The 17,555-nt window shown below is 53.5% G+C and overlaps 1 protein-coding gene across 1 annotated transcript in view; it reads left to right on the top strand.

The window, feature by feature from the left end:
• Positions 1-17,555, top strand: part of LRP1 (low density lipoprotein receptor-related protein 1) — an 85,188-nt gene that overhangs the window by 28,614 nt on the left and 39,019 nt on the right. Inside the window, exons 10-22 of the mRNA XM_011926062.1 lie at positions 335-478; positions 1,953-2,189; positions 3,377-3,557; positions 4,450-4,672; positions 5,851-6,052; positions 6,392-6,517; positions 8,971-9,111; positions 9,250-9,375; positions 10,129-10,245; positions 10,645-10,725; positions 12,396-12,563; positions 16,316-16,498; positions 16,929-17,129. Of these exons, the coding sequence (XP_011781452.1) occupies positions 335-478; positions 1,953-2,189; positions 3,377-3,557; positions 4,450-4,672; positions 5,851-6,052; positions 6,392-6,517; positions 8,971-9,111; positions 9,250-9,375; positions 10,129-10,245; positions 10,645-10,725; positions 12,396-12,563; positions 16,316-16,498; positions 16,929-17,129 (2,130 nt within the window). The remainder of the gene's footprint in view (positions 1-334; positions 479-1,952; positions 2,190-3,376; positions 3,558-4,449; positions 4,673-5,850; positions 6,053-6,391; positions 6,518-8,970; positions 9,112-9,249; positions 9,376-10,128; positions 10,246-10,644; positions 10,726-12,395; positions 12,564-16,315; positions 16,499-16,928; positions 17,130-17,555) is intronic.

The raw sequence follows: 17,555 nt of genomic DNA, 5'->3' as shown, positions 1-17,555 counted from the left end.
CCCCAGCTTCCGCTGCCAGCCCCCGTCTACCCAGTCAGCCTCTAGATCCCACTCTGTCCCTCCCATTCCCTTTGCCAGTCTGGAGCAGGAGAACCTGGCCATGGACAACCCTGAAACTCTCTCCCCTGACTACTGAAGCCCCCACCCAAGAGTCTGAAGGCTGGGTTGTTGGCGGGGGTCAGAGGATTTCCACCCCTGTGGCTTCCAAATTCTAAAATGGGATAGCAAGCACAAAGACCACAGCAGCAGGGGGTGTGGTCAGATTCAGGAAGCCTTCTCAAGGCCTGGCACAGGGGCTCTGAGGGGTCCTGACAGCTCTTTACCCTGTCCCCAGTGAGGAGCCATGCCTGTGAAAACGACCAATACGGGAAGCCGGGTGGCTGCTCTGACATCTGCCTGCTGGCCAACAGTCACAAGGCACGGACCTGCCGCTGCCGCTCCGGCTTCAGCCTGGGCAGTGATGGGAAGTCATGCAAGAGTGAGTGACAGGGAAGGGGGTTTGTGCCCGTTGGAAGGCGGCAGGAGGGTATCCTCAGGTGTCCCCCACAGCCTGGCTATCTCTGTCTGACATGCAGTGAGATGAAGGAAGTGTCCCAGAGTGTACCTGCTAGTGAGGGCAGAGATGGGACTCTAATCCACATTTGAAAAACGTGCTTTTCTCACTCGTCCACTGGACTCTGCAGAAAACTAAACTGATTCATTCAGCAAGTGTCTAGTGAGCAGTGAGCACTCATTACATGTTTGGCATTGTTCTGGTCATCAGGATTAAGCAGTGAACGAGACAGATGTTGTCCGTGGCCTCATGGAGCTTATAGTCTAGTTGGGGAAACAAATAAATGTGTAACTTTAGGGGTAATAAGTGGTTATGAAGAAAATAAAACGGAGAATAGTCAGGCGTGGTGGCTCATGCCTATAATTCCAGCACTTTGGGAGGCCGAGGCAGGCAGATCACTTGAGGTGAGGCGTTCCAGACCAGCCTGGCCAGCATGGTGAAACCCCGTCTCTACTGAAAATACAAAAATTAGCTGGGTGTGGTGGTGCATGCCTATAATCCCAGCTACTCGGGAGGCTGAGGCAGGAGAATCACTTGAACCTGGGAGGTGGAGGTTGCAGTGAGCTGAAATGGCACTACCGCACTCCAGCCTGGGTAACAGAGCGAGACTCCATCTCAAAAATTAAAAATAAATGAATAAATAAAGCAGATAATAAAGTTAATGAGGACAGCGAGGGCCTCTCTGAGAATGTGGCATTTGAGCCAAGCTCTCTGTGGGCAACCATGTAACTCCCTGAGGGAGGAGCATGTCCGGCAGAGGGAATGAACAGTGCAAAGGCCCCGAGGCCAGCGTGAGCGTGGCAAGCCAGAGGGACAGCATGACGGCCAGCAGGGCTGAGTAGTGTGAGGACAGAGAAGGAGGGAGGGGTTGGATTTTATTATAACTGGGATAGGAAGCTCATGGTCACTTTTGAGAATGGAAGTGACATGATTGGATTCACACTTGTATAAAAGTCACGTAGCTGCTGGGTGGGGGATGGGCAGTAGGGAAGTAGCCAGGAGACTGTTTCAGTGTAGTGGGCAAGAAGTGATGTGGTTTGCACTAGGATGGCAGCAGAGGAAGTGATAAACAATGATGTGACTCCAACATATTTTGAAGGTACTCCTTTTATACCACTGATTTCATGACTGATCAGTGGGCACTTAGCTGAAAACCTGCTATTCTTCCCTCATTTCCTACCCTTGGAGTGCAGAGGTCAGACCCTGGTGTGTTGCGGCCAAGACCCAGCGTCCTGCATGTTAGTGTGTGTGTGGTCAGTCCATCTGACCCAGAGTCTCACCTCCCCACCATCTCCTGACCCATCACAGCTAGGGCATTGCAGCCCCTTGGCCACAGCCCCTGGGTGGGGATGATGGTCGTGTGTGTGTCTAACTGTACCCTGGCTTGTGCCTGCTCTAGAGCCGGAGCACGAGCTGTTCCTCGTGTATGGCAAGGGCCGGCCAGGCATCATCCGGGGCATGGATATGGGGGCCAAGGTCCCGGACGAGCACATGATCCCCATTGAAAATCTCATGAACCCCCGAGCCCTGGACTTCCACGCTGAGACCGGCTTCATCTACTTTGCTGACACCACCAGCTACCTCATTGGCCGCCAGAAGATCGATGGCACTGAGCGGGAGACCATCCTGAAGGACGGTACAGGCTCCTAGGGATGTGGCCTATGGGGATGGAAAGGGGCTGGGGCCCAGACATCTGTTTCTCGGTGCCCTCTCAGCAGGATGGTCCCCTGATGACCGGCTGGCTGCACTGGTTGGCATGGAGATGAGGGGATAGACAGATTGACCCCTGTGTGACCCCCTTCTTGGCTGAGCTGAAGAGGCAGGAGGATGGATGGGTTAGGCAGCATGGGCCGTCCTTGCCAGCCCTTGGGAAAACTCAGGGTCTCTCTGCATTGGCTCAGAGCCCTGGAGCTGCACACAGCAGACAGCCAGGAGACAACTGAGGTCTTGAATTGGAGACAGGCCTGCCAGATCAAAACAGGGCACACCCACATGTATGTGCGCACACAGGGTCTGTGCAGCTGACCTTACAGCCGCCAAAAACTGCATGCTATTGTATCCTGAGAAAATTGTGTTTTGTGAATTGCATCTTGCAGGTTTTCCCTCTTAGCTGCTTGGGCAGGTTCACAGTGCATCGTCTTAATGCCTATGTGAGGGATTCTGTGCTGTACGAGTTCTGCCCCAAATCGGCACTTGGGCCCCAGGATCAGGCCACCTCCTCATCAATCTGGCGGATGCCAGTTATAACCTTTGCCCTGCACCCCATCCACACTGCAGTTCAGAGAAAACCAACAGTCAGCAATCATATCATAAGACTTTGGGGAAATCAAAAGTAACTCATCAGGAAAAGATTGGGGATCCCTATACCAAGGGAACTGCTATTTAAAGGACACTTGGAGTGAAGCCTTTGGCTAAGTGAAAAATCACTTCCTAATTTATTCATTTTGTTAGTTCAGGATTTTTAGGCCTAGGATATGATGTCACACTTGTGCCCAGAGCCACATACCCGTTGTTTCAGCTCTCCACTCAGGCACAGGCCAGATGCCCTCATGCAAGAGCCCACATCAGCCATGTAGTTTACTGTCTGCAATGGGTGGTTTTGAGAGGCTGGCCCCAATACAAATGGCAGCACACAGGGCCTTCCCCTATTCCTCTTCCAGCCTCCTGTTCCTGCCCCCACCCACCTGTCTAGGGCCCCAGAGGGTCTCTGCACCCCTCTGTAGCCCAGGCTGCTCAAAGGTACCTGAGTCCAGGAGGGCCAGAGGCAGGCAGCTTTGAACTTCCTTTGAAGCTGTTCATCACTGGTCCCTCTTCCCCCAACAGGCATCCACAATGTGGAAGGTGTGGCTGTGGACTGGATGGGGGACAATCTGTACTGGACGGACGATGGGCCCAAAAAGACAATCAGCGTGGCCAGGCTGGAGAAAGCTGCTCAGACCCGCAAGACTTTAATCGAGGGCAAAATGACACACCCCAGGGCTATTGTGGTGGATCCGCTCAATGGGTGAGTCCTCCCAGGCCTTGGGGGTGGGAGGAGTTGGGAGTGTGTGGGCCTCAGAGAACTAGAAGATGAAATGAACAGGGAAGCAGGAGAAGGCAGCTGAGGCAGGATACTTTAGCAGGAATGAGAGGCTGCAAGGGAGAAGGAGTCCCTGTCTTCAGGGAAATAGGAGTGATTCCTTAAACATAGAAGAAATCTGATCCTGTCACTCCCAGCTCAGAGCCTTCCACCAGCTCCCCTTACCCTGAGAATGAGGCCCACGTTCTCATCAGGCTTGCACAGCCCCACAGCGTCTGCCTGGCCTTTGTCTGACCTCATCTGCATCTCACTTCCCACGCTTGAAGTTCTGTCCCCACTGCCTGCTGTCTCTTTCTCAAACAAGCACCCCAGCTCCTCCTGCCTCAGGGCTTTTGCTCTTGGAGTTCCTCGGCCTAGAACTCCCAGATATTTGCAGGACTGGCTCCTTCTCTACGTCAAGTCTTACTCATGCCACCTCCTCATGGTGGCCTTCTCCATCACTCTGCTCACACTCACCCCCACCTGCAGCCCGGTCACTCTCCACCCCATCACTCTGCTTTATTTCCCTCCTGGCCTTTATTGCTCTCCATGTAACCTTGATTGACCTGTTTCTTGTGGCATGGGAGCTCCATGGGAGCGGGGACCCTGGCTGCCTTGGTCTCCACTGCATCCCTGAATGCCAAAACTGTGCCCAACTTATAGACACTCAACGAATATTTGTTGAATGGAGTGAATGAATGAAATGTGTGGCCCAGGGATGAGCAGGACAGGAGATCCCTTTGAGGAGCTCTGGGACAGCACTCATGGATTGGGATCACAGGGGAGGCTGTTGATGGGAGGGTCGGCCCACATGGTGCTGACCAGTCACTGCCCACAGGTGGATGTACTGGACAGACTGGGAGGAGGACCCCAAGGACAGTCGGCGTGGGCGGCTGGAGAGGGCCTGGATGGACGGCTCACACCGAGACATCTTTGTCACCTCCAAGACAGTGCTTTGGCCCAATGGGCTAAGCCTGGACATCCCGGCTGGGCGCCTCTACTGGGTGGATGCCTTCTACGACCGCATTGAGACGATACTACTCAATGGCACAGACCGGAAGGTGGGCAGGCATGTGCCTGTGCGTGGGAGTCTGTGTGCGTTGCTAGACCATGCTTGTGCATGGTTGAGGTTCTGTGTGAGGATGTGGGTATCTGTGTGTGTCCAGGCCTGTGTGCCTCGTGTATGTTTATCTGTGTGTCTATAGATGTGTATATCTGTGTGCTTGCATGTCTTATATATTGTGTTACTTGTTTGAGGATTGCCTCCATTTGTGTCTCTTTGTGTCTATTTGTGTTGTCTGTGAAGTTGACTGTCCACGTGCCGGTCTCTGCATACACATCATGTGCGCCTCCTCGTATGTGCATAGATACACGGCATGCCTTGGTGTGTGTCTGCACTCTCTGCAAGTGTGAGTGCCTAGGGGTGGCGTATCTCTACACTTGGTCATTTGGGTTGTCATGTGCTTCATGAGTCATGTACATGTTCTAGTATATAAGGCCCTTCATGATATGGCCCCGACCCCCTGTCTGGTCTCTTGTCCCCCTCACTTCCCGTATCCCAACACTCTTTGAACAAGCAGCACTAGGCAGATTGTTCCTCCCAGCACACGTCACAGAGCATCTGCCCTCTGTGCCATTACTCATGCAGTTCATTCCACATGGAATGTTCACCCCGGCTCCTCTTCCCCTGGCAGAGTGCTCAGGGGCCACCTCCTCTAGGATGTCATCTCCAGACCCCTCTTCACACTGAATCACCCATATGTGCCCTGCATGAGACAGTGAGCAGCTCCCGGGCAGAGACCATGTCGTTTTCACCTCTTAATACCTACTACAGCTCAGCCCGTAATAGATCCTGGTAAATGTTGAAGAAATGAATAGATGAATACTGACTGTCTGCTCATTTGTGTGTGTGTGTGTGTGTGTGTGTGCACGTGTGTGTGCGTGTGTGTGTGTTTGGGGCTATGAATGAATATGAATGAGCCCAGGAGAGGATGGTGAGGATGGTGACCAACCTCACCATCAGTATCCTTGCTGGATGGATCACTCGATCATCTGCTGGCTTCAGGATCTACCATCCTACTGTGTGCAAAGCTATCACCCCCAGGGGCTCCCCGGCTAATGGGGGAAACAAAGCAAAACCCATGCCCAGGACATAGACAAATGAATGTACAAAACAGTGATCTCACAGGCCTCCCTCAATTTTCTTCCAACTCCTTAGTAACATCCTCTCCATCCCTAGATTGTGTATGAAGGTCCTGAGCTGAACCACGCCTTTGGCCTGTGTCACCATGGCAACTACCTCTTCTGGACTGAGTATCGGAGTGGCAGTGTCTACCGCTTGGAACGGGGTGTAGGAGGTGCACCCCCCACTGTGACCCTTCTGCGCAGTGAGCGGCCCCCCATCTTTGAGATCCGAATGTATGATGCCCAGCAGCAGCAAGGTACCCCCTTGGGGCTAGGGGTAGTGTGGGACCTGGAAGGGGTGGTGGGACCTAGGCAGGGATTTGAGACTTCCCTGTGGGTGAAGGCACTTCCCAGGGATCCTAGGCTCTGACTTTTGAGGATCCTGAGAAGAGAACTCCCCCAACACAATCTGATTCTCTGTTCCCCATTTCCCTTCCTGCCCCATGTCTGTGTCTCCTGTTCTTCAACATGATCTTCTTCCTCTCCATATTTCCTCTTTCTGTCCCCGTATCTTAATGTGTCTCCTCCCCTATCCCTTCTCTGGCCTCTCCTGACCTCCTCCTCCCCTTGCCCTTCTCCATGGCCCCTCCCCACAGTTGGCACCAACAAATGCCGGGTGAACAATGGCGGCTGCAGCAGCCTGTGCTTGGCCACCCCTGGGAGCCGCCAGTGCGCCTGTGCTGAGGACCAGGTGTTGGACGCAGATGGCGTCACTTGTTTGGGTATGAGGGGCCTGGCCAGGTGGGAGTGGGAAGCAGACCCCAGCAGGTGGATGCCGCAGAGAGGCGTGGGGAGGCTCCAGGGTCCCAGTCAGAGATTAAGGAGGCAATGAGGGGCCCTGAGGGGTCCAACAGGAATCAAGGGAGGGGGTGAGCAAAGGCTCTGGGGGCTAGGAGGGAGTATAGGGAAGATGGGAGGCTGGGAGGGACTTGCGAGGGGATGGGGATTAGGGGAAACTGAGTGAAGAATGGACAGCTATGGATGGAAGGAGGAAATTATCCTTTACTTCTTTTAAATGTATTTCTCCATTACTTAAGTAAAATAATAATGGTTCCGAATACTGGAAATTACTTTGGGAGGCCAAGGCAGGCGGATCACTTGAGGTCAGGAGTTTAAGACCAGCCTGGTCAACAAGGCAAAACTCCGTCTCTACTAAAAATACAAACATTAGCCAAGCGTGGTGGCAGGCGCCTGTAATCCTAGCTACTCGGGAGGCCGAGGCAGGAGAATCACTTGAAGCCAGGAGGCGAAAGTTGCAGTGGGCCGAGATCATGCCACTGCACTCCAGCCTATGCGACAGAGGGAGACTCTATCCCAAAAAAAAAGAAAATAAAATAAAATTTAAAAAAAATATATAATATATATGTTGGAAATTAGAGAGGAGAAAAAAGCCCAAATCCCACCAGTGAGCAGCACTACATTGTTGGCACTGTGGTGAAGTGAACACCATTCTTTTTTCCTCAGGGGGATTATGTTGTTTTTTACATAGCTATAATCATCTGTTTATAAAATGTCTTCTGCCCTTTTTGGTTCAAGTGTCACCGCATTTTCTGTGTTATTATTGCATGATTTTAATAAGCCTTGTTTTTTATAAAAGTGGGTTGTGTTCATTGTAAAACTAAATAAGTAAGGCTGGGCACAGTGGCTCACACCTGTATGTAATCCCAGCACTTTGGGAGGCCGAGGCGGGCGCTGCACATACTGTTCTGTTTCCTGCTTTTGTCACTTGACAGTATGTAACGAGTATGTAAGCAGCATTTTTATTGGCTAAAATATCTTTCATTTGGTAAATATAATGTAATTTACTCAACTGTTTCTCTACTGTTGGATGTTTAGGTTGTTTCCAGTTTTTTGATATAATCCCAACCCACACTTGTTGAGCATGGACTATGTGCTGAGCATGGACTGTGTGCTCAGCATTGTCATAGACATTTCCCTTGCAGTAATTTGTTTACCCCTAAAAACATCCTGGTGGGAAAGGTGGTTTTATTATCCCCATTTTACAGAAAAACTGAGGCCCAAAGTTAGAGCAGGATTTAAACCCAGGAAGTTTGACCCAGAGCCTGTTTTGTAATCATACCTCGGCTATTTCTCACATCATCATGCCTGCCCATATTCTGGATGGTTTCCTTAGGATAGAATCCCAGAAGTGAAAATGGGTCAGTGCAGCCATAGTGTACAGCTAAGAGGGAGTGGCTGGGGTCAGGAGAGGGCATTGGCTGGGGGGGTTAAGGAATGGAGGGGCCAAGGTAATGGGAGGATCATCCACATGGAAGTTGAAATCACCAAGAATTGAACCAGGAGTGATTTTGGAGAAAGTGCTGGTGAGCCAGGAGCTAAAAACCCTTACAGATGACAGGGCGTGGCCTGGGAACCTTCCAGAAGTAGAGGTTGGTGTAGAAGCATGATGTAAGGGGAAGAACAGTCCAGGGAACAGCAGTGAGGAGCAAGGAGGACACATACCAGCCTCCAGACCCATGGTCCACGGGATACGGGAGGGGAAATCGCCACCCATGGGGCCATGGGAATTTTAAGAGATTAGAGAGGAGTGAGAGATGAGTCAGACCAGGCAAGCGCACAGCTATGAGGTCTGGAGACCGGGCTCACACAGGAGCCTGCACTTGTGGAGGTTATCAAGGCACAGACAAAGGATGTCGTGATTTAGCTGCTAATGGGCCAAGACAGATAGTGATGGTGAGGTGTACATGCTGGGGACAGGAGGGGTGGAGCCTGTGCGGTTCTGGTGCCTGTCTTCACTCCTGCTGGTGGGGTCGATGAAACTGTGAAAGAAAAAGTCCAGGGACCGGGGCAGGGCCCTGGGGTTCCCAGAGATGACTTCCAAGGGGCAGTTCATGGAGAAGGCAGGGAAGGAGTGGGGAGAGCCTGTTTCATGGTGACAGCGGTATAGAGGCGATGGGCTTCCTTGGACACCATTTGATTCTCAGGTCACACTGAAGTACAGCAAGTATTAAGTAGAGTAAACATTACTATTATTGCTTGGGAAAGAATTGCAGTTTCCATCCAGATAATTTGTTCATGAAGAATTTTGTACTAGAAAAAATTATTCTGTAATTTTTGTAAAATAGTAAAACAAACAAAAATGGTACAAAGGGCTTAGCACTTGTCCCACGACCGGGGTCTGACTTTCCCCCTCATGCTCCTGTGGTGCCCACAGCGAACCCATCCTACGTGCCTCCACCCCAGTGCCAGCCGGGCGAGTTTGCCTGTGCCAACAGCCGCTGCATCCAGGAGCGCTGGAAGTGTGATGGAGACAACGATTGCCTGGACAACAGTGATGAGGCCCCAGCCCTCTGCCGTGAGTCACCCGCCCTGCCCCACCCTGTTGGATGGCAGACCTGCAGGGCAGCTCAGCTCTGGCAGTGCCTATCCCAGAGCGAGCAGGAAGCTGGGGGCACCCAACCTCTCGCTGACCCCTGACTCATTCCCTCCCCAGATCAGCACACCTGCCCCTCGGACCGATTCAAGTGCGAGAACAACCGGTGCATCCCCAACCGCTGGCTCTGCGACGGGGACAATGACTGTGGGAACAGTGAAGATGAGTCCAATGCCACTTGTTCAGGTATGGAATGGGGCTCAGACCACACTAGGCACCCCTCAGTCAAGGAGGCAGGGGAGACGAGGGGTCAGGCCTGGGAAAGAAAGAAAAGAACCCAGGGGCCTGGTTCGGTGGCTCATGCCTATAATCTCAGCACTTTAGAAGGCTGAGGTGAGAGGATCACTTGAGCCCAGGAGCTCAAGACCAGCCTGGCCAACATAGTGAGACCTCCCACTCTCTACAAAAAATTTAAAAAATTTGCCAGGTGTGGTGGCGTGTACCTCTAGTCCCAGCTACTTGAGAGGCTGAGGTGGGAGGATCACTTGAGCCTGGGAGGTTGAGGCTGCAGTGAGCCATGGTCATGTCACTGCACTCCAGCCTAGACAAGAGCGAGACCTGTCTCTAAAAATAAAGTAAAATAAAGGAGGAAAAGAATTTAGGGCAGAGGGGATGGAGCCCTGAGCAGGAGGGGGGTCTGCTATCCCCTTCCCAGCCTGGGAAACTGAGAGGGCTGAGCTTACAGGGGATGGAGCACAGCTCTAGACTGGAGAGCAGGAACAAGGCAGGGTAGATCTCCTCCTGGGAGGATACTAGAGACCCCTTGAGAGAAAGAGTAAAGCATCCAGTAAGACCAGAGAGACGGTTTTGAATTCTCTAAGAGAAATGGTTTTGGATCCTTGGAAATAAGGGACACCAAAGGCAGAGAATAATAGGGAAGAAGAGGCAGTGAAGAGAGGATCAGGACAACGAGTACTCACGCCCATCCCTGCCCCCCAGCCCGCACCTGCCCCCCCAACCAGTTCTCCTGTGCTAGTGGCCGCTGCATCCCCATCTCCTGGACGTGTGATCTGGATGACGACTGTGGGGACCGCTCTGACGAGTCTGCCTCGTGTGGTAAGAGGGATGGGCAGAGGGAGTCAGGCTGAGCCTGGGGAAGGGGCATCCTGAGAGCATGCCACTTGGGGGTGCCCGAGACACCTGCGACTCAGTACTTGGGTGGCCTTGAGCAAGTTAATCTCGGTGGCCTCTGTGAGAGGAGAGCCCCATCATCACAGCATTGTGTCTCAGCACACTCATGCAGGAAAAGCACTCAGCACAGGCCCTGTGTCTGCTGACTCATGGGGATGAGTGAGTGAGTGGAGTTTCCAGCAGAAGCACTGCTGTGGGGCCTTCCCCACCCTTCCTGACTGGGCTAAGGGCTGCTGGTTATGGGAGGGCCCCTGCACTCACCTGCCCAGTACCGTGGTGCTGTGTAATCTTGAAGGCCCTACTCAGCTACTTTCTTCCTCACAGCCTATCCCACCTGCTTCCCCCTGACTCAGTTTACCTGCAACAATGGCAGATGTATCAACATCAACTGGCGATGCGACAATGGTAAGAGCTTGCTCTCTTCACCTGCCAATTCCTAAGACAGCTGGAGGCTACAGCCAGGCCCTTCAGGGAAGGCAAAGGGCTTCAAAATCCAGCGGGGCCTCCCTCCAGGACACTGAAGCCCTGCTGGGTTGCCTGGGAGAAAATAGAAGTCAGAAATGCCAGGAGGGAGTCACGATGGACCCAGAGGAGACCCTAGCCATCACCTTTTAGTGTCGTTCCTACCCCAGGCAGGGCCTGAGCTGCCCACCCTCTAGTAGGGCTCGGGGGCCAGGGAGAGACGAGTGAGATGGGCCAGAGAGGCAGAGTGAGGATAAACTAGTGTCTGATTCCTTTCTCCCTGCAAACCCCCATCTCCTGGAGTCCTTGGTGCACCCCTCAGGCTCTAGGCTTGAGGCTCAGAAGCCCACCTGGCGGTTAGCCATGGACCAGGTGATGTCAACCTCGAGCCACTGGGGCTATTGTGTGTGTAAATGTGTGGGCAGGTGACCACCGTGTGTGGTGTCTCAGGGCTCTATTGGGTCTGCGTTGTGTTGTGACGTGCTGCCCCATTGGTTCCTGTCCCATTGGTTCCTGTCCCATTGGTTCCTGTCCCATTGGTTCCTGTCCCAGCTGATGTGTGAGCGGATGTGTTGGGTCAGTGCCACGTTGCCCCTCACCTTTGCTGTGTCTCGCGTGCCAATGGTTGCCCCGGCGGTTTCTGTGTTTCAGAGAAGGATTGTGGGGACGGCTCTGACGAACAGACCTGTCCTGAGCCTGCCGGTCAGTGCATAGAAGCACATGCACCATCACCCAGAGCCCAGCTGGCCCCAGCCCCCTGCAGGTTCTCCAGGCCCCCACTCCAGAGCTGCTAGGATGTGAAGAAAAAGCAACAGAGAGGAGGGAGAGCAGAAAACAGGGAGAAAGCAAATAGTGGACAGGAAAGAAGCAGAGAGGGCAGAGGGAGCCTCTCAGGAAAGGAGATAACAGAGAGATGGTGACAAGAAGGCCAAGATGTAGGGGGAGGAGAGAGTTAGAGAAGCAAATCCAGTTGGAAAAGAGGCAGGAACATAATCCAAACCGCAGTCTCTACCACATGTCCCATAAATGTGGAGGGTCAAGTTGAGAACCCCCCACCCAAGGCCGAGAAAGCAGGAGCTTCCTTCAGTCAGCCTCAGTGAGCTTGGTCCAGAAGTGGCCCCCACCCTTGCCAGCCACAGGCAGGGCCCCTGTGAGCCAGGCACCCAGAGCATGGGTGCTGGGTGCCAGGCCAGGCTCAGGGCAGGCCTGTAAAGCTCGTCTCACCCCGTTAGAGAGGCCTTGCCTGTACCCCACCTACCTCTCTCCCTCCAAAACTAGAGAAACCCCTGCCTTTTCCCCAAAAGCAAGCAGACCCCTGTTCCCACACCTGCCAGAAAGGGGAAAGGAATGTTTAATGTTCCCTACACCCAGCCTTTCTGAGCTTCAGTGAGGGGCCCTCCAGGACCCTTCTCCTCCTCCCCATTCCGACCACGTGGGCCATGGTGCATGCTGCAGTCTATGCAGTTTCTGTGTCTTTTCTGTTTGTTATTTTCCCAGCGGGGGGGTTGGGGTGGGCCGAGGGTGGGTTCTGGGCAGGGGGCCCAAGCCGGGATCACAGAGAAGGCTGCTCCACCAACTCCCTCTTTGCCTGTCCCCTTCTTCCCTCCCCCCAGACAATGACTGTGGGGACAACAGTGACGAAGCCGGCTGCAGCCACTCCTGCTCTAGCACCCAGTTCAAGTGCAATAGCGGGCGCTGCATCCCCGAGCACTGGACCTGCGATGGGGACAATGACTGCGGAGATTATAGTGATGAGACACATGCCAACTGCACCAACCAGGGTGGGCACCAGGGGCCCGTGGGGCGGGGATGAGATCAAGCCCCCTGCATCAGACACCCAGCCCATCCATCTTTCAGAGCCACGGTGTGTCGGCCACCATCTGGGAGCCAGAGGTAGCCTAGGCATGGCTCTTGTCCTTCAGGAGCTCCCGGTCCTGTGGGAGAGGGAGGTTGCCAAAAAATCATTGCCACACACTGTTAATATCATGCGCTTTGCAGTTGGTGGCCTTGGGTTTGAGCTCCAGCTCTGCAGCTTATTATCTGGGTGGCCTTGAGCAAGTTACTTAATCTCCATGGGCCTCTGTGAGTTTTGTCTGCAAAGTGGGGTAATAATAGCACCAACATCACAGCGTTGATGTGGGGGTTTAGTGAGATCATGCACGAAGAGCACTCAGCACACAGCCTGTGTTTGGTAAATAGTAGCTTGAGAAAAGGATGCTGCAGGCAGGGATGAATGAGCATGAGGAGACAGAGGAGAGAGGGGCTGGCTCCACAGGCTCCCAGTGCCCCGGCCTCTGGAGCCCAGCCTCGGGGGCGGTGGAGGCCTAGTTTTCTGGAGGGATGGGATGTTTTCCTCTCAAGGGATGCTGACTTTCTAGCTCTGGCCTATTATTACCATGGAGGAATGTAAACCCAGGGTTGCCTTGACTTCAGGAGAAATCAGATGTGCAGATTTTTATGTGGAAACTACCAAACTTTTAACACTACAGTATTAGTTTCTCTCGTCTCACAGTTCTGGAGGCTTGAAGTCCCTGACCCAACTGTTGGCAGGGTGGGTTCCTTCTGAGGCCGTGTGGGAGATTCTGTGCCAGGCCTCTCCCCAGCCTCTGTGGTTTGCTGGCAATCTTTGCAACTCCTTGGCTTGTCGAAACTTGACCCGATCTCTGCCTTCATCTTCACACGGTGTCCTCCCTGTGGGCATGTCTGTCACCAGATCCCCATTTCCCCTTTCTGTGAGGACACCTGTCATATTGGATTAGGATGCACCCTTATGACCTCATCTTAAGTTGAGCGTCTGCAAAGACACTATTTCCAAATAAAGTCGTATTCACAGGTATTATGGGGTAGGACTGATATCTTTTTAGGGAATACAATTCAAGCCATACCAACTGGCAGTTGATTTTAGAAGTTTTAAAAGGCTGGGTGCAAGCCAGGCATGGTGGCTCATGCCTATAATCCCAGCACTTTTGGAGGGTGAGGTGGGAAGATCACTTGAGGCCAGGGGTTCAAGACCAACCTAGTTAACATAGCGAGACCCCATCTTGAAAAAAAAGAAAAGGGTTGAGTGTGGTGACTCACACCTGTAATCCCAGCACTTTGGGAGGCAAGGCAGGAGGATCACTTGTTTCTAGGAGTTTAAGACCAGTCTGGGCAACATAGTGAGATCCCTTTCTCTACAAAAAATAAACAAAATTAGCACATGCCTGTAGTCCCAGCTACTCAGAAGGCTGAGGTGAGAGGATCACTTGAGCCCAGGAGGCTGAGGCTGCAGTGAGCTGTAGGCTGGGTGACAGAATCAGACCTTGTCTCAAAAGAAAAAAAAAATTTAAAAAAAACTACAGACCAAACTCTTCCTGCAGGCCTTATCTGACCCATGGATCATCAGATTACAGCCTCTGCCTTACAGAGTTAGGGCACATTCCCACCCTAGTAGGAGAAGACTGGACAGCGTCGAGTGCCCACCTTGAGCTCCACCCTGAGAGGGAGGACAGCTAAGGCTACAGGAAGCTCAGGAAATAGTCTCCAGGGCCATCTCTGTGAAGGGGAGGGTAAGGGGCACAGGTGATATCCCTTGGGGTTCTGAGTAGGGGCCTCTAGAGGCTGCGTGGTGTGGTGAGAAGAGCTTCCTGCCCCTCCCAGATAAGCTGGGCAAATTTGGACAAGTTGCTTCCCCTGAGCCTGGGCATCCTCCTGTATGAAATGAGCTGAGGTATGTGAGGCCTGGCGTGGGGGAGCAGGATATCACTACTGGTAGCAGTTGTTAACTATGGTATGAGCTGGATGATCTGGGACCATTCAGGAGGAGTTGTGTTTAGACTGCAGGTAAATGGACAGGAGGGAGGGTCTTCCAGTGGGGATGGCATGTTCTGGAGAATGCTGTCGTCAAGACTTACAGGGTGAAATTGAGCACTTCTGTAGGGTGAGAGTGGTGCCAGGTGGGGCCGTTCAAACCAAAGGAAAGGCTAATGCAGGGACAGTGGGGAATGAGGCTGTCCTCAAAGGGGGCAGATGATGACAGCCGGTGTAAATCAGTAAGAGGCTTGATTTGGGAGGCACTGGGAACCTCTGAAGGATTTCCAAGCTGGAAGGTGCTGCGATGTAGGAGGTGATTTCAGAACACAGCCTTGGAGGAAGATTAGATTGAAAAGAGGTTCAGGGGCCCCAAGAAAGGAAAATCAGTTCAGAGACTGTTGCTGAAAGTCCCGGCATGAGATGAGAGCATCAGCCGGGACCAGGGTAGGGAAGGGGGAGGAGTGGGGTGCCTGTGGCAGCATGAGTGTATGAGTGTGAGACTCCACCAGGCAGTGCTCCTGCTCCTCTCCAGGCCTCCTGAGTCAGATCTCAGGACAGCAGCCAGAGTGATCCTGACAACATAAGTCAGATCATGCCCCAGCCCTACCCTCGAGCCTGTACTGCATCCTTGGAACGAATGCCAAGCCCCTCTGCATGGCCTGCAGGGCCCCCTCCCCTACCCCTCTGACCTGCATTCCTGCACTCTATTCCAGCCGTGGTGTTTCCTTTTTTTTTTTTTTTTTTTTTTTTGAGATGGAGTCTCACTCTGTTGCCCAGGCTGGAGTACAGTGGTGCAATCTCGGCTCACTGCAAGCTCCGCCTCCTGGGTTCATGCCATTCTCCTGCCTCAGCCTCCGGAGTAGCTGGGACTACAGGCGCCTGCCACCATGCCCGGCTAATTTTTTGTATTTTTAGTAGAGATGGAGTTTCACCGTGTTAGCCAGGATGGTCTCGATCTCCTGACCTCGTGATCCGCCTGCCTTGGCCTACCAAAGTGCTGGGATTACAGGCGTAAGCCACTGCGCCTGGCCTGTATAGCGTTTTCTGAAGTGCCAGCTTAGTCCTGTCTCGGAGATGAGACTTTGCAGCGGCTGTTCTCTTTGCCTGGAGTGTGCCTCCAGGGATCCTCTGGGCTCACTTGCTCTTCATGCAGGCCTCTGCTCAGATGCCTTCTGCCCAGAGGCCTTCCCTGACCATCTTACCTGACAGATCACCCCCATCGCTCTCAGCCTTTACCCAGCTTTATCTTCGTAGCTTTATCAATACCTGAAATTACAGTCGAGATTTATAGGTTATATCTTGTCTCTGTTCCCCATTAGAACCTAAGCTCCGTGAGGGTAAGGACTTTGTCTGGTTCAGTGCTAGCCCCAGGACAGTGCCTGGCACACAGGAGGCACTCAGTAAACATTTGTGGCATGAATGAATGAAATAGAGGCTAAGGTGGTGGGCATTTGGGCTCAGGCCTTAGCGAATTGCTTCTCCAGTCGAGATCTCCTGTGTCAATGGGGGGATTAGATGAGATGATTGTGGGCCCTTGGAGGTGTGATGCCTCCTGAATCTACTACTGAGTTGGTGCTTCCAAGGAGTGTCAGCAAAACTTGGCAGACTCTCCAGGCCTGCCTCTGCTCATAGCCCCAGGCTGGGCATACCGGGGTTGCAGGGCGGGTTGCAGGGCGCAGGGATGAGGAGGGCTGACCTGGGCAACCCCTCCCTCCTGAGGCCCTCTACTGTCCCTCTGCAGCCACGAGGCCCCCTGGTGGCTGCCACACTGATGAGTTCCAGTGCCGGCTGGATGGACTGTGCATCCCCCTGCGGTGGCGCTGCGATGGGGACACTGACTGCATGGACTCCAGCGACGAGAAGAGCTGTGAGGGAGTGACCCACGTCTGCGATCCCAGTGTCAAGTTTGGCTGCAAGGACTCAGGTGAAGAGGAGAGTTGGAGGGCATCTGGAACAGCACAATGCGGGCAGGAGGAGACCCTGTTGAGAGCAGAGTAGCGGCAAGGGGGATGGCACTGTGCTGTGTGGCGTGGGGCTGGGGACAGTGCAAGGCAAAAGGCAGTCCAGAGGAAGCTTGTGTATCATGGGTGGGGGAGGGCATGAAGGGCCAGGGCCCGCACAGAGGACACCAGGAGCCAAAACCCTTGCCAGAGTTGAGCTTCAGCACCTCCTGCTGCAGATTCCTGCCTTCTTTGTTGCCTATGTGAATTTGACCCAAAAAGCCTCAGGGTTCCTTGTGGACCCCACAGCGTTGCAATCCTGACCCTATTAGAGAAGCCCATGGGGCCTGGAAGGAAGGGCAGGGGGAGCCCCAGTCCCCAGGCCTGGGCCCTCATAATGCACCTGTCCCTCAGCTCGGTGCATCAGCAAAGCGTGGGTGTGTGATGGCGACAACGACTGTGAGGATAACTCAGACGAGGAGAACTGCGAGTCCCTGGCCTGCAGGCCACCCTCGCACCCTTGTGCCAACAACACTTCAGTCTGCCTGCCCCCTGACAAGCTGTGTGATGGCAACGACGACTGCGGCGACGGCTCAGATGAGGGCGAGCTCTGCGGTGAGACCTGGTCCCAGGAGAAGGGTGGGGAGGGTGGCTGGGTAGGAGTCTGGGCCAAGGCCAGTCTAGGGGGGGACCTGAGTCTAGGAGAGAGCAGCTCTGGCAGCCGGGCAGGCAAGCAGCACCCAGAGTGGTCACCAGCAGCCTGTGTGGACCTGGCGCTCCCCATGGTGCTGTGCTGAGCAAGCCACACCATTAGAGCAGTTTATCCCCAAGGTATCCCTGAGGGCCAGGAGCTCTGTTCTCTCCATTTTACAGATGGGAGCACTGAGGCATAGAGGGGTTCCATAGTGGTCCCCCAGACCTGGGCCAAGGTCGCACAGCTCCTAAACTGCTGTGGAGACATGGACCCCTCGCCCACATACATACCACAGAGAGGTGTGGAGTGGTCTTTTGGAGACGAAGACACCAGGATTGAGTGCTGAT

The sequence above is a fragment of the Colobus angolensis genome, unplaced genomic scaffold (genome assembly GCF_000951035.1).
Source record: "Colobus angolensis palliatus isolate OR3802 unplaced genomic scaffold, Cang.pa_1.0 Scaffold67, whole genome shotgun sequence".
NCBI classification, from domain to species: Eukaryota; Metazoa; Chordata; class Mammalia; order Primates; family Cercopithecidae; genus Colobus; species Colobus angolensis.
This window is presented reverse-complemented; position numbering and strand designations above follow the sequence as displayed.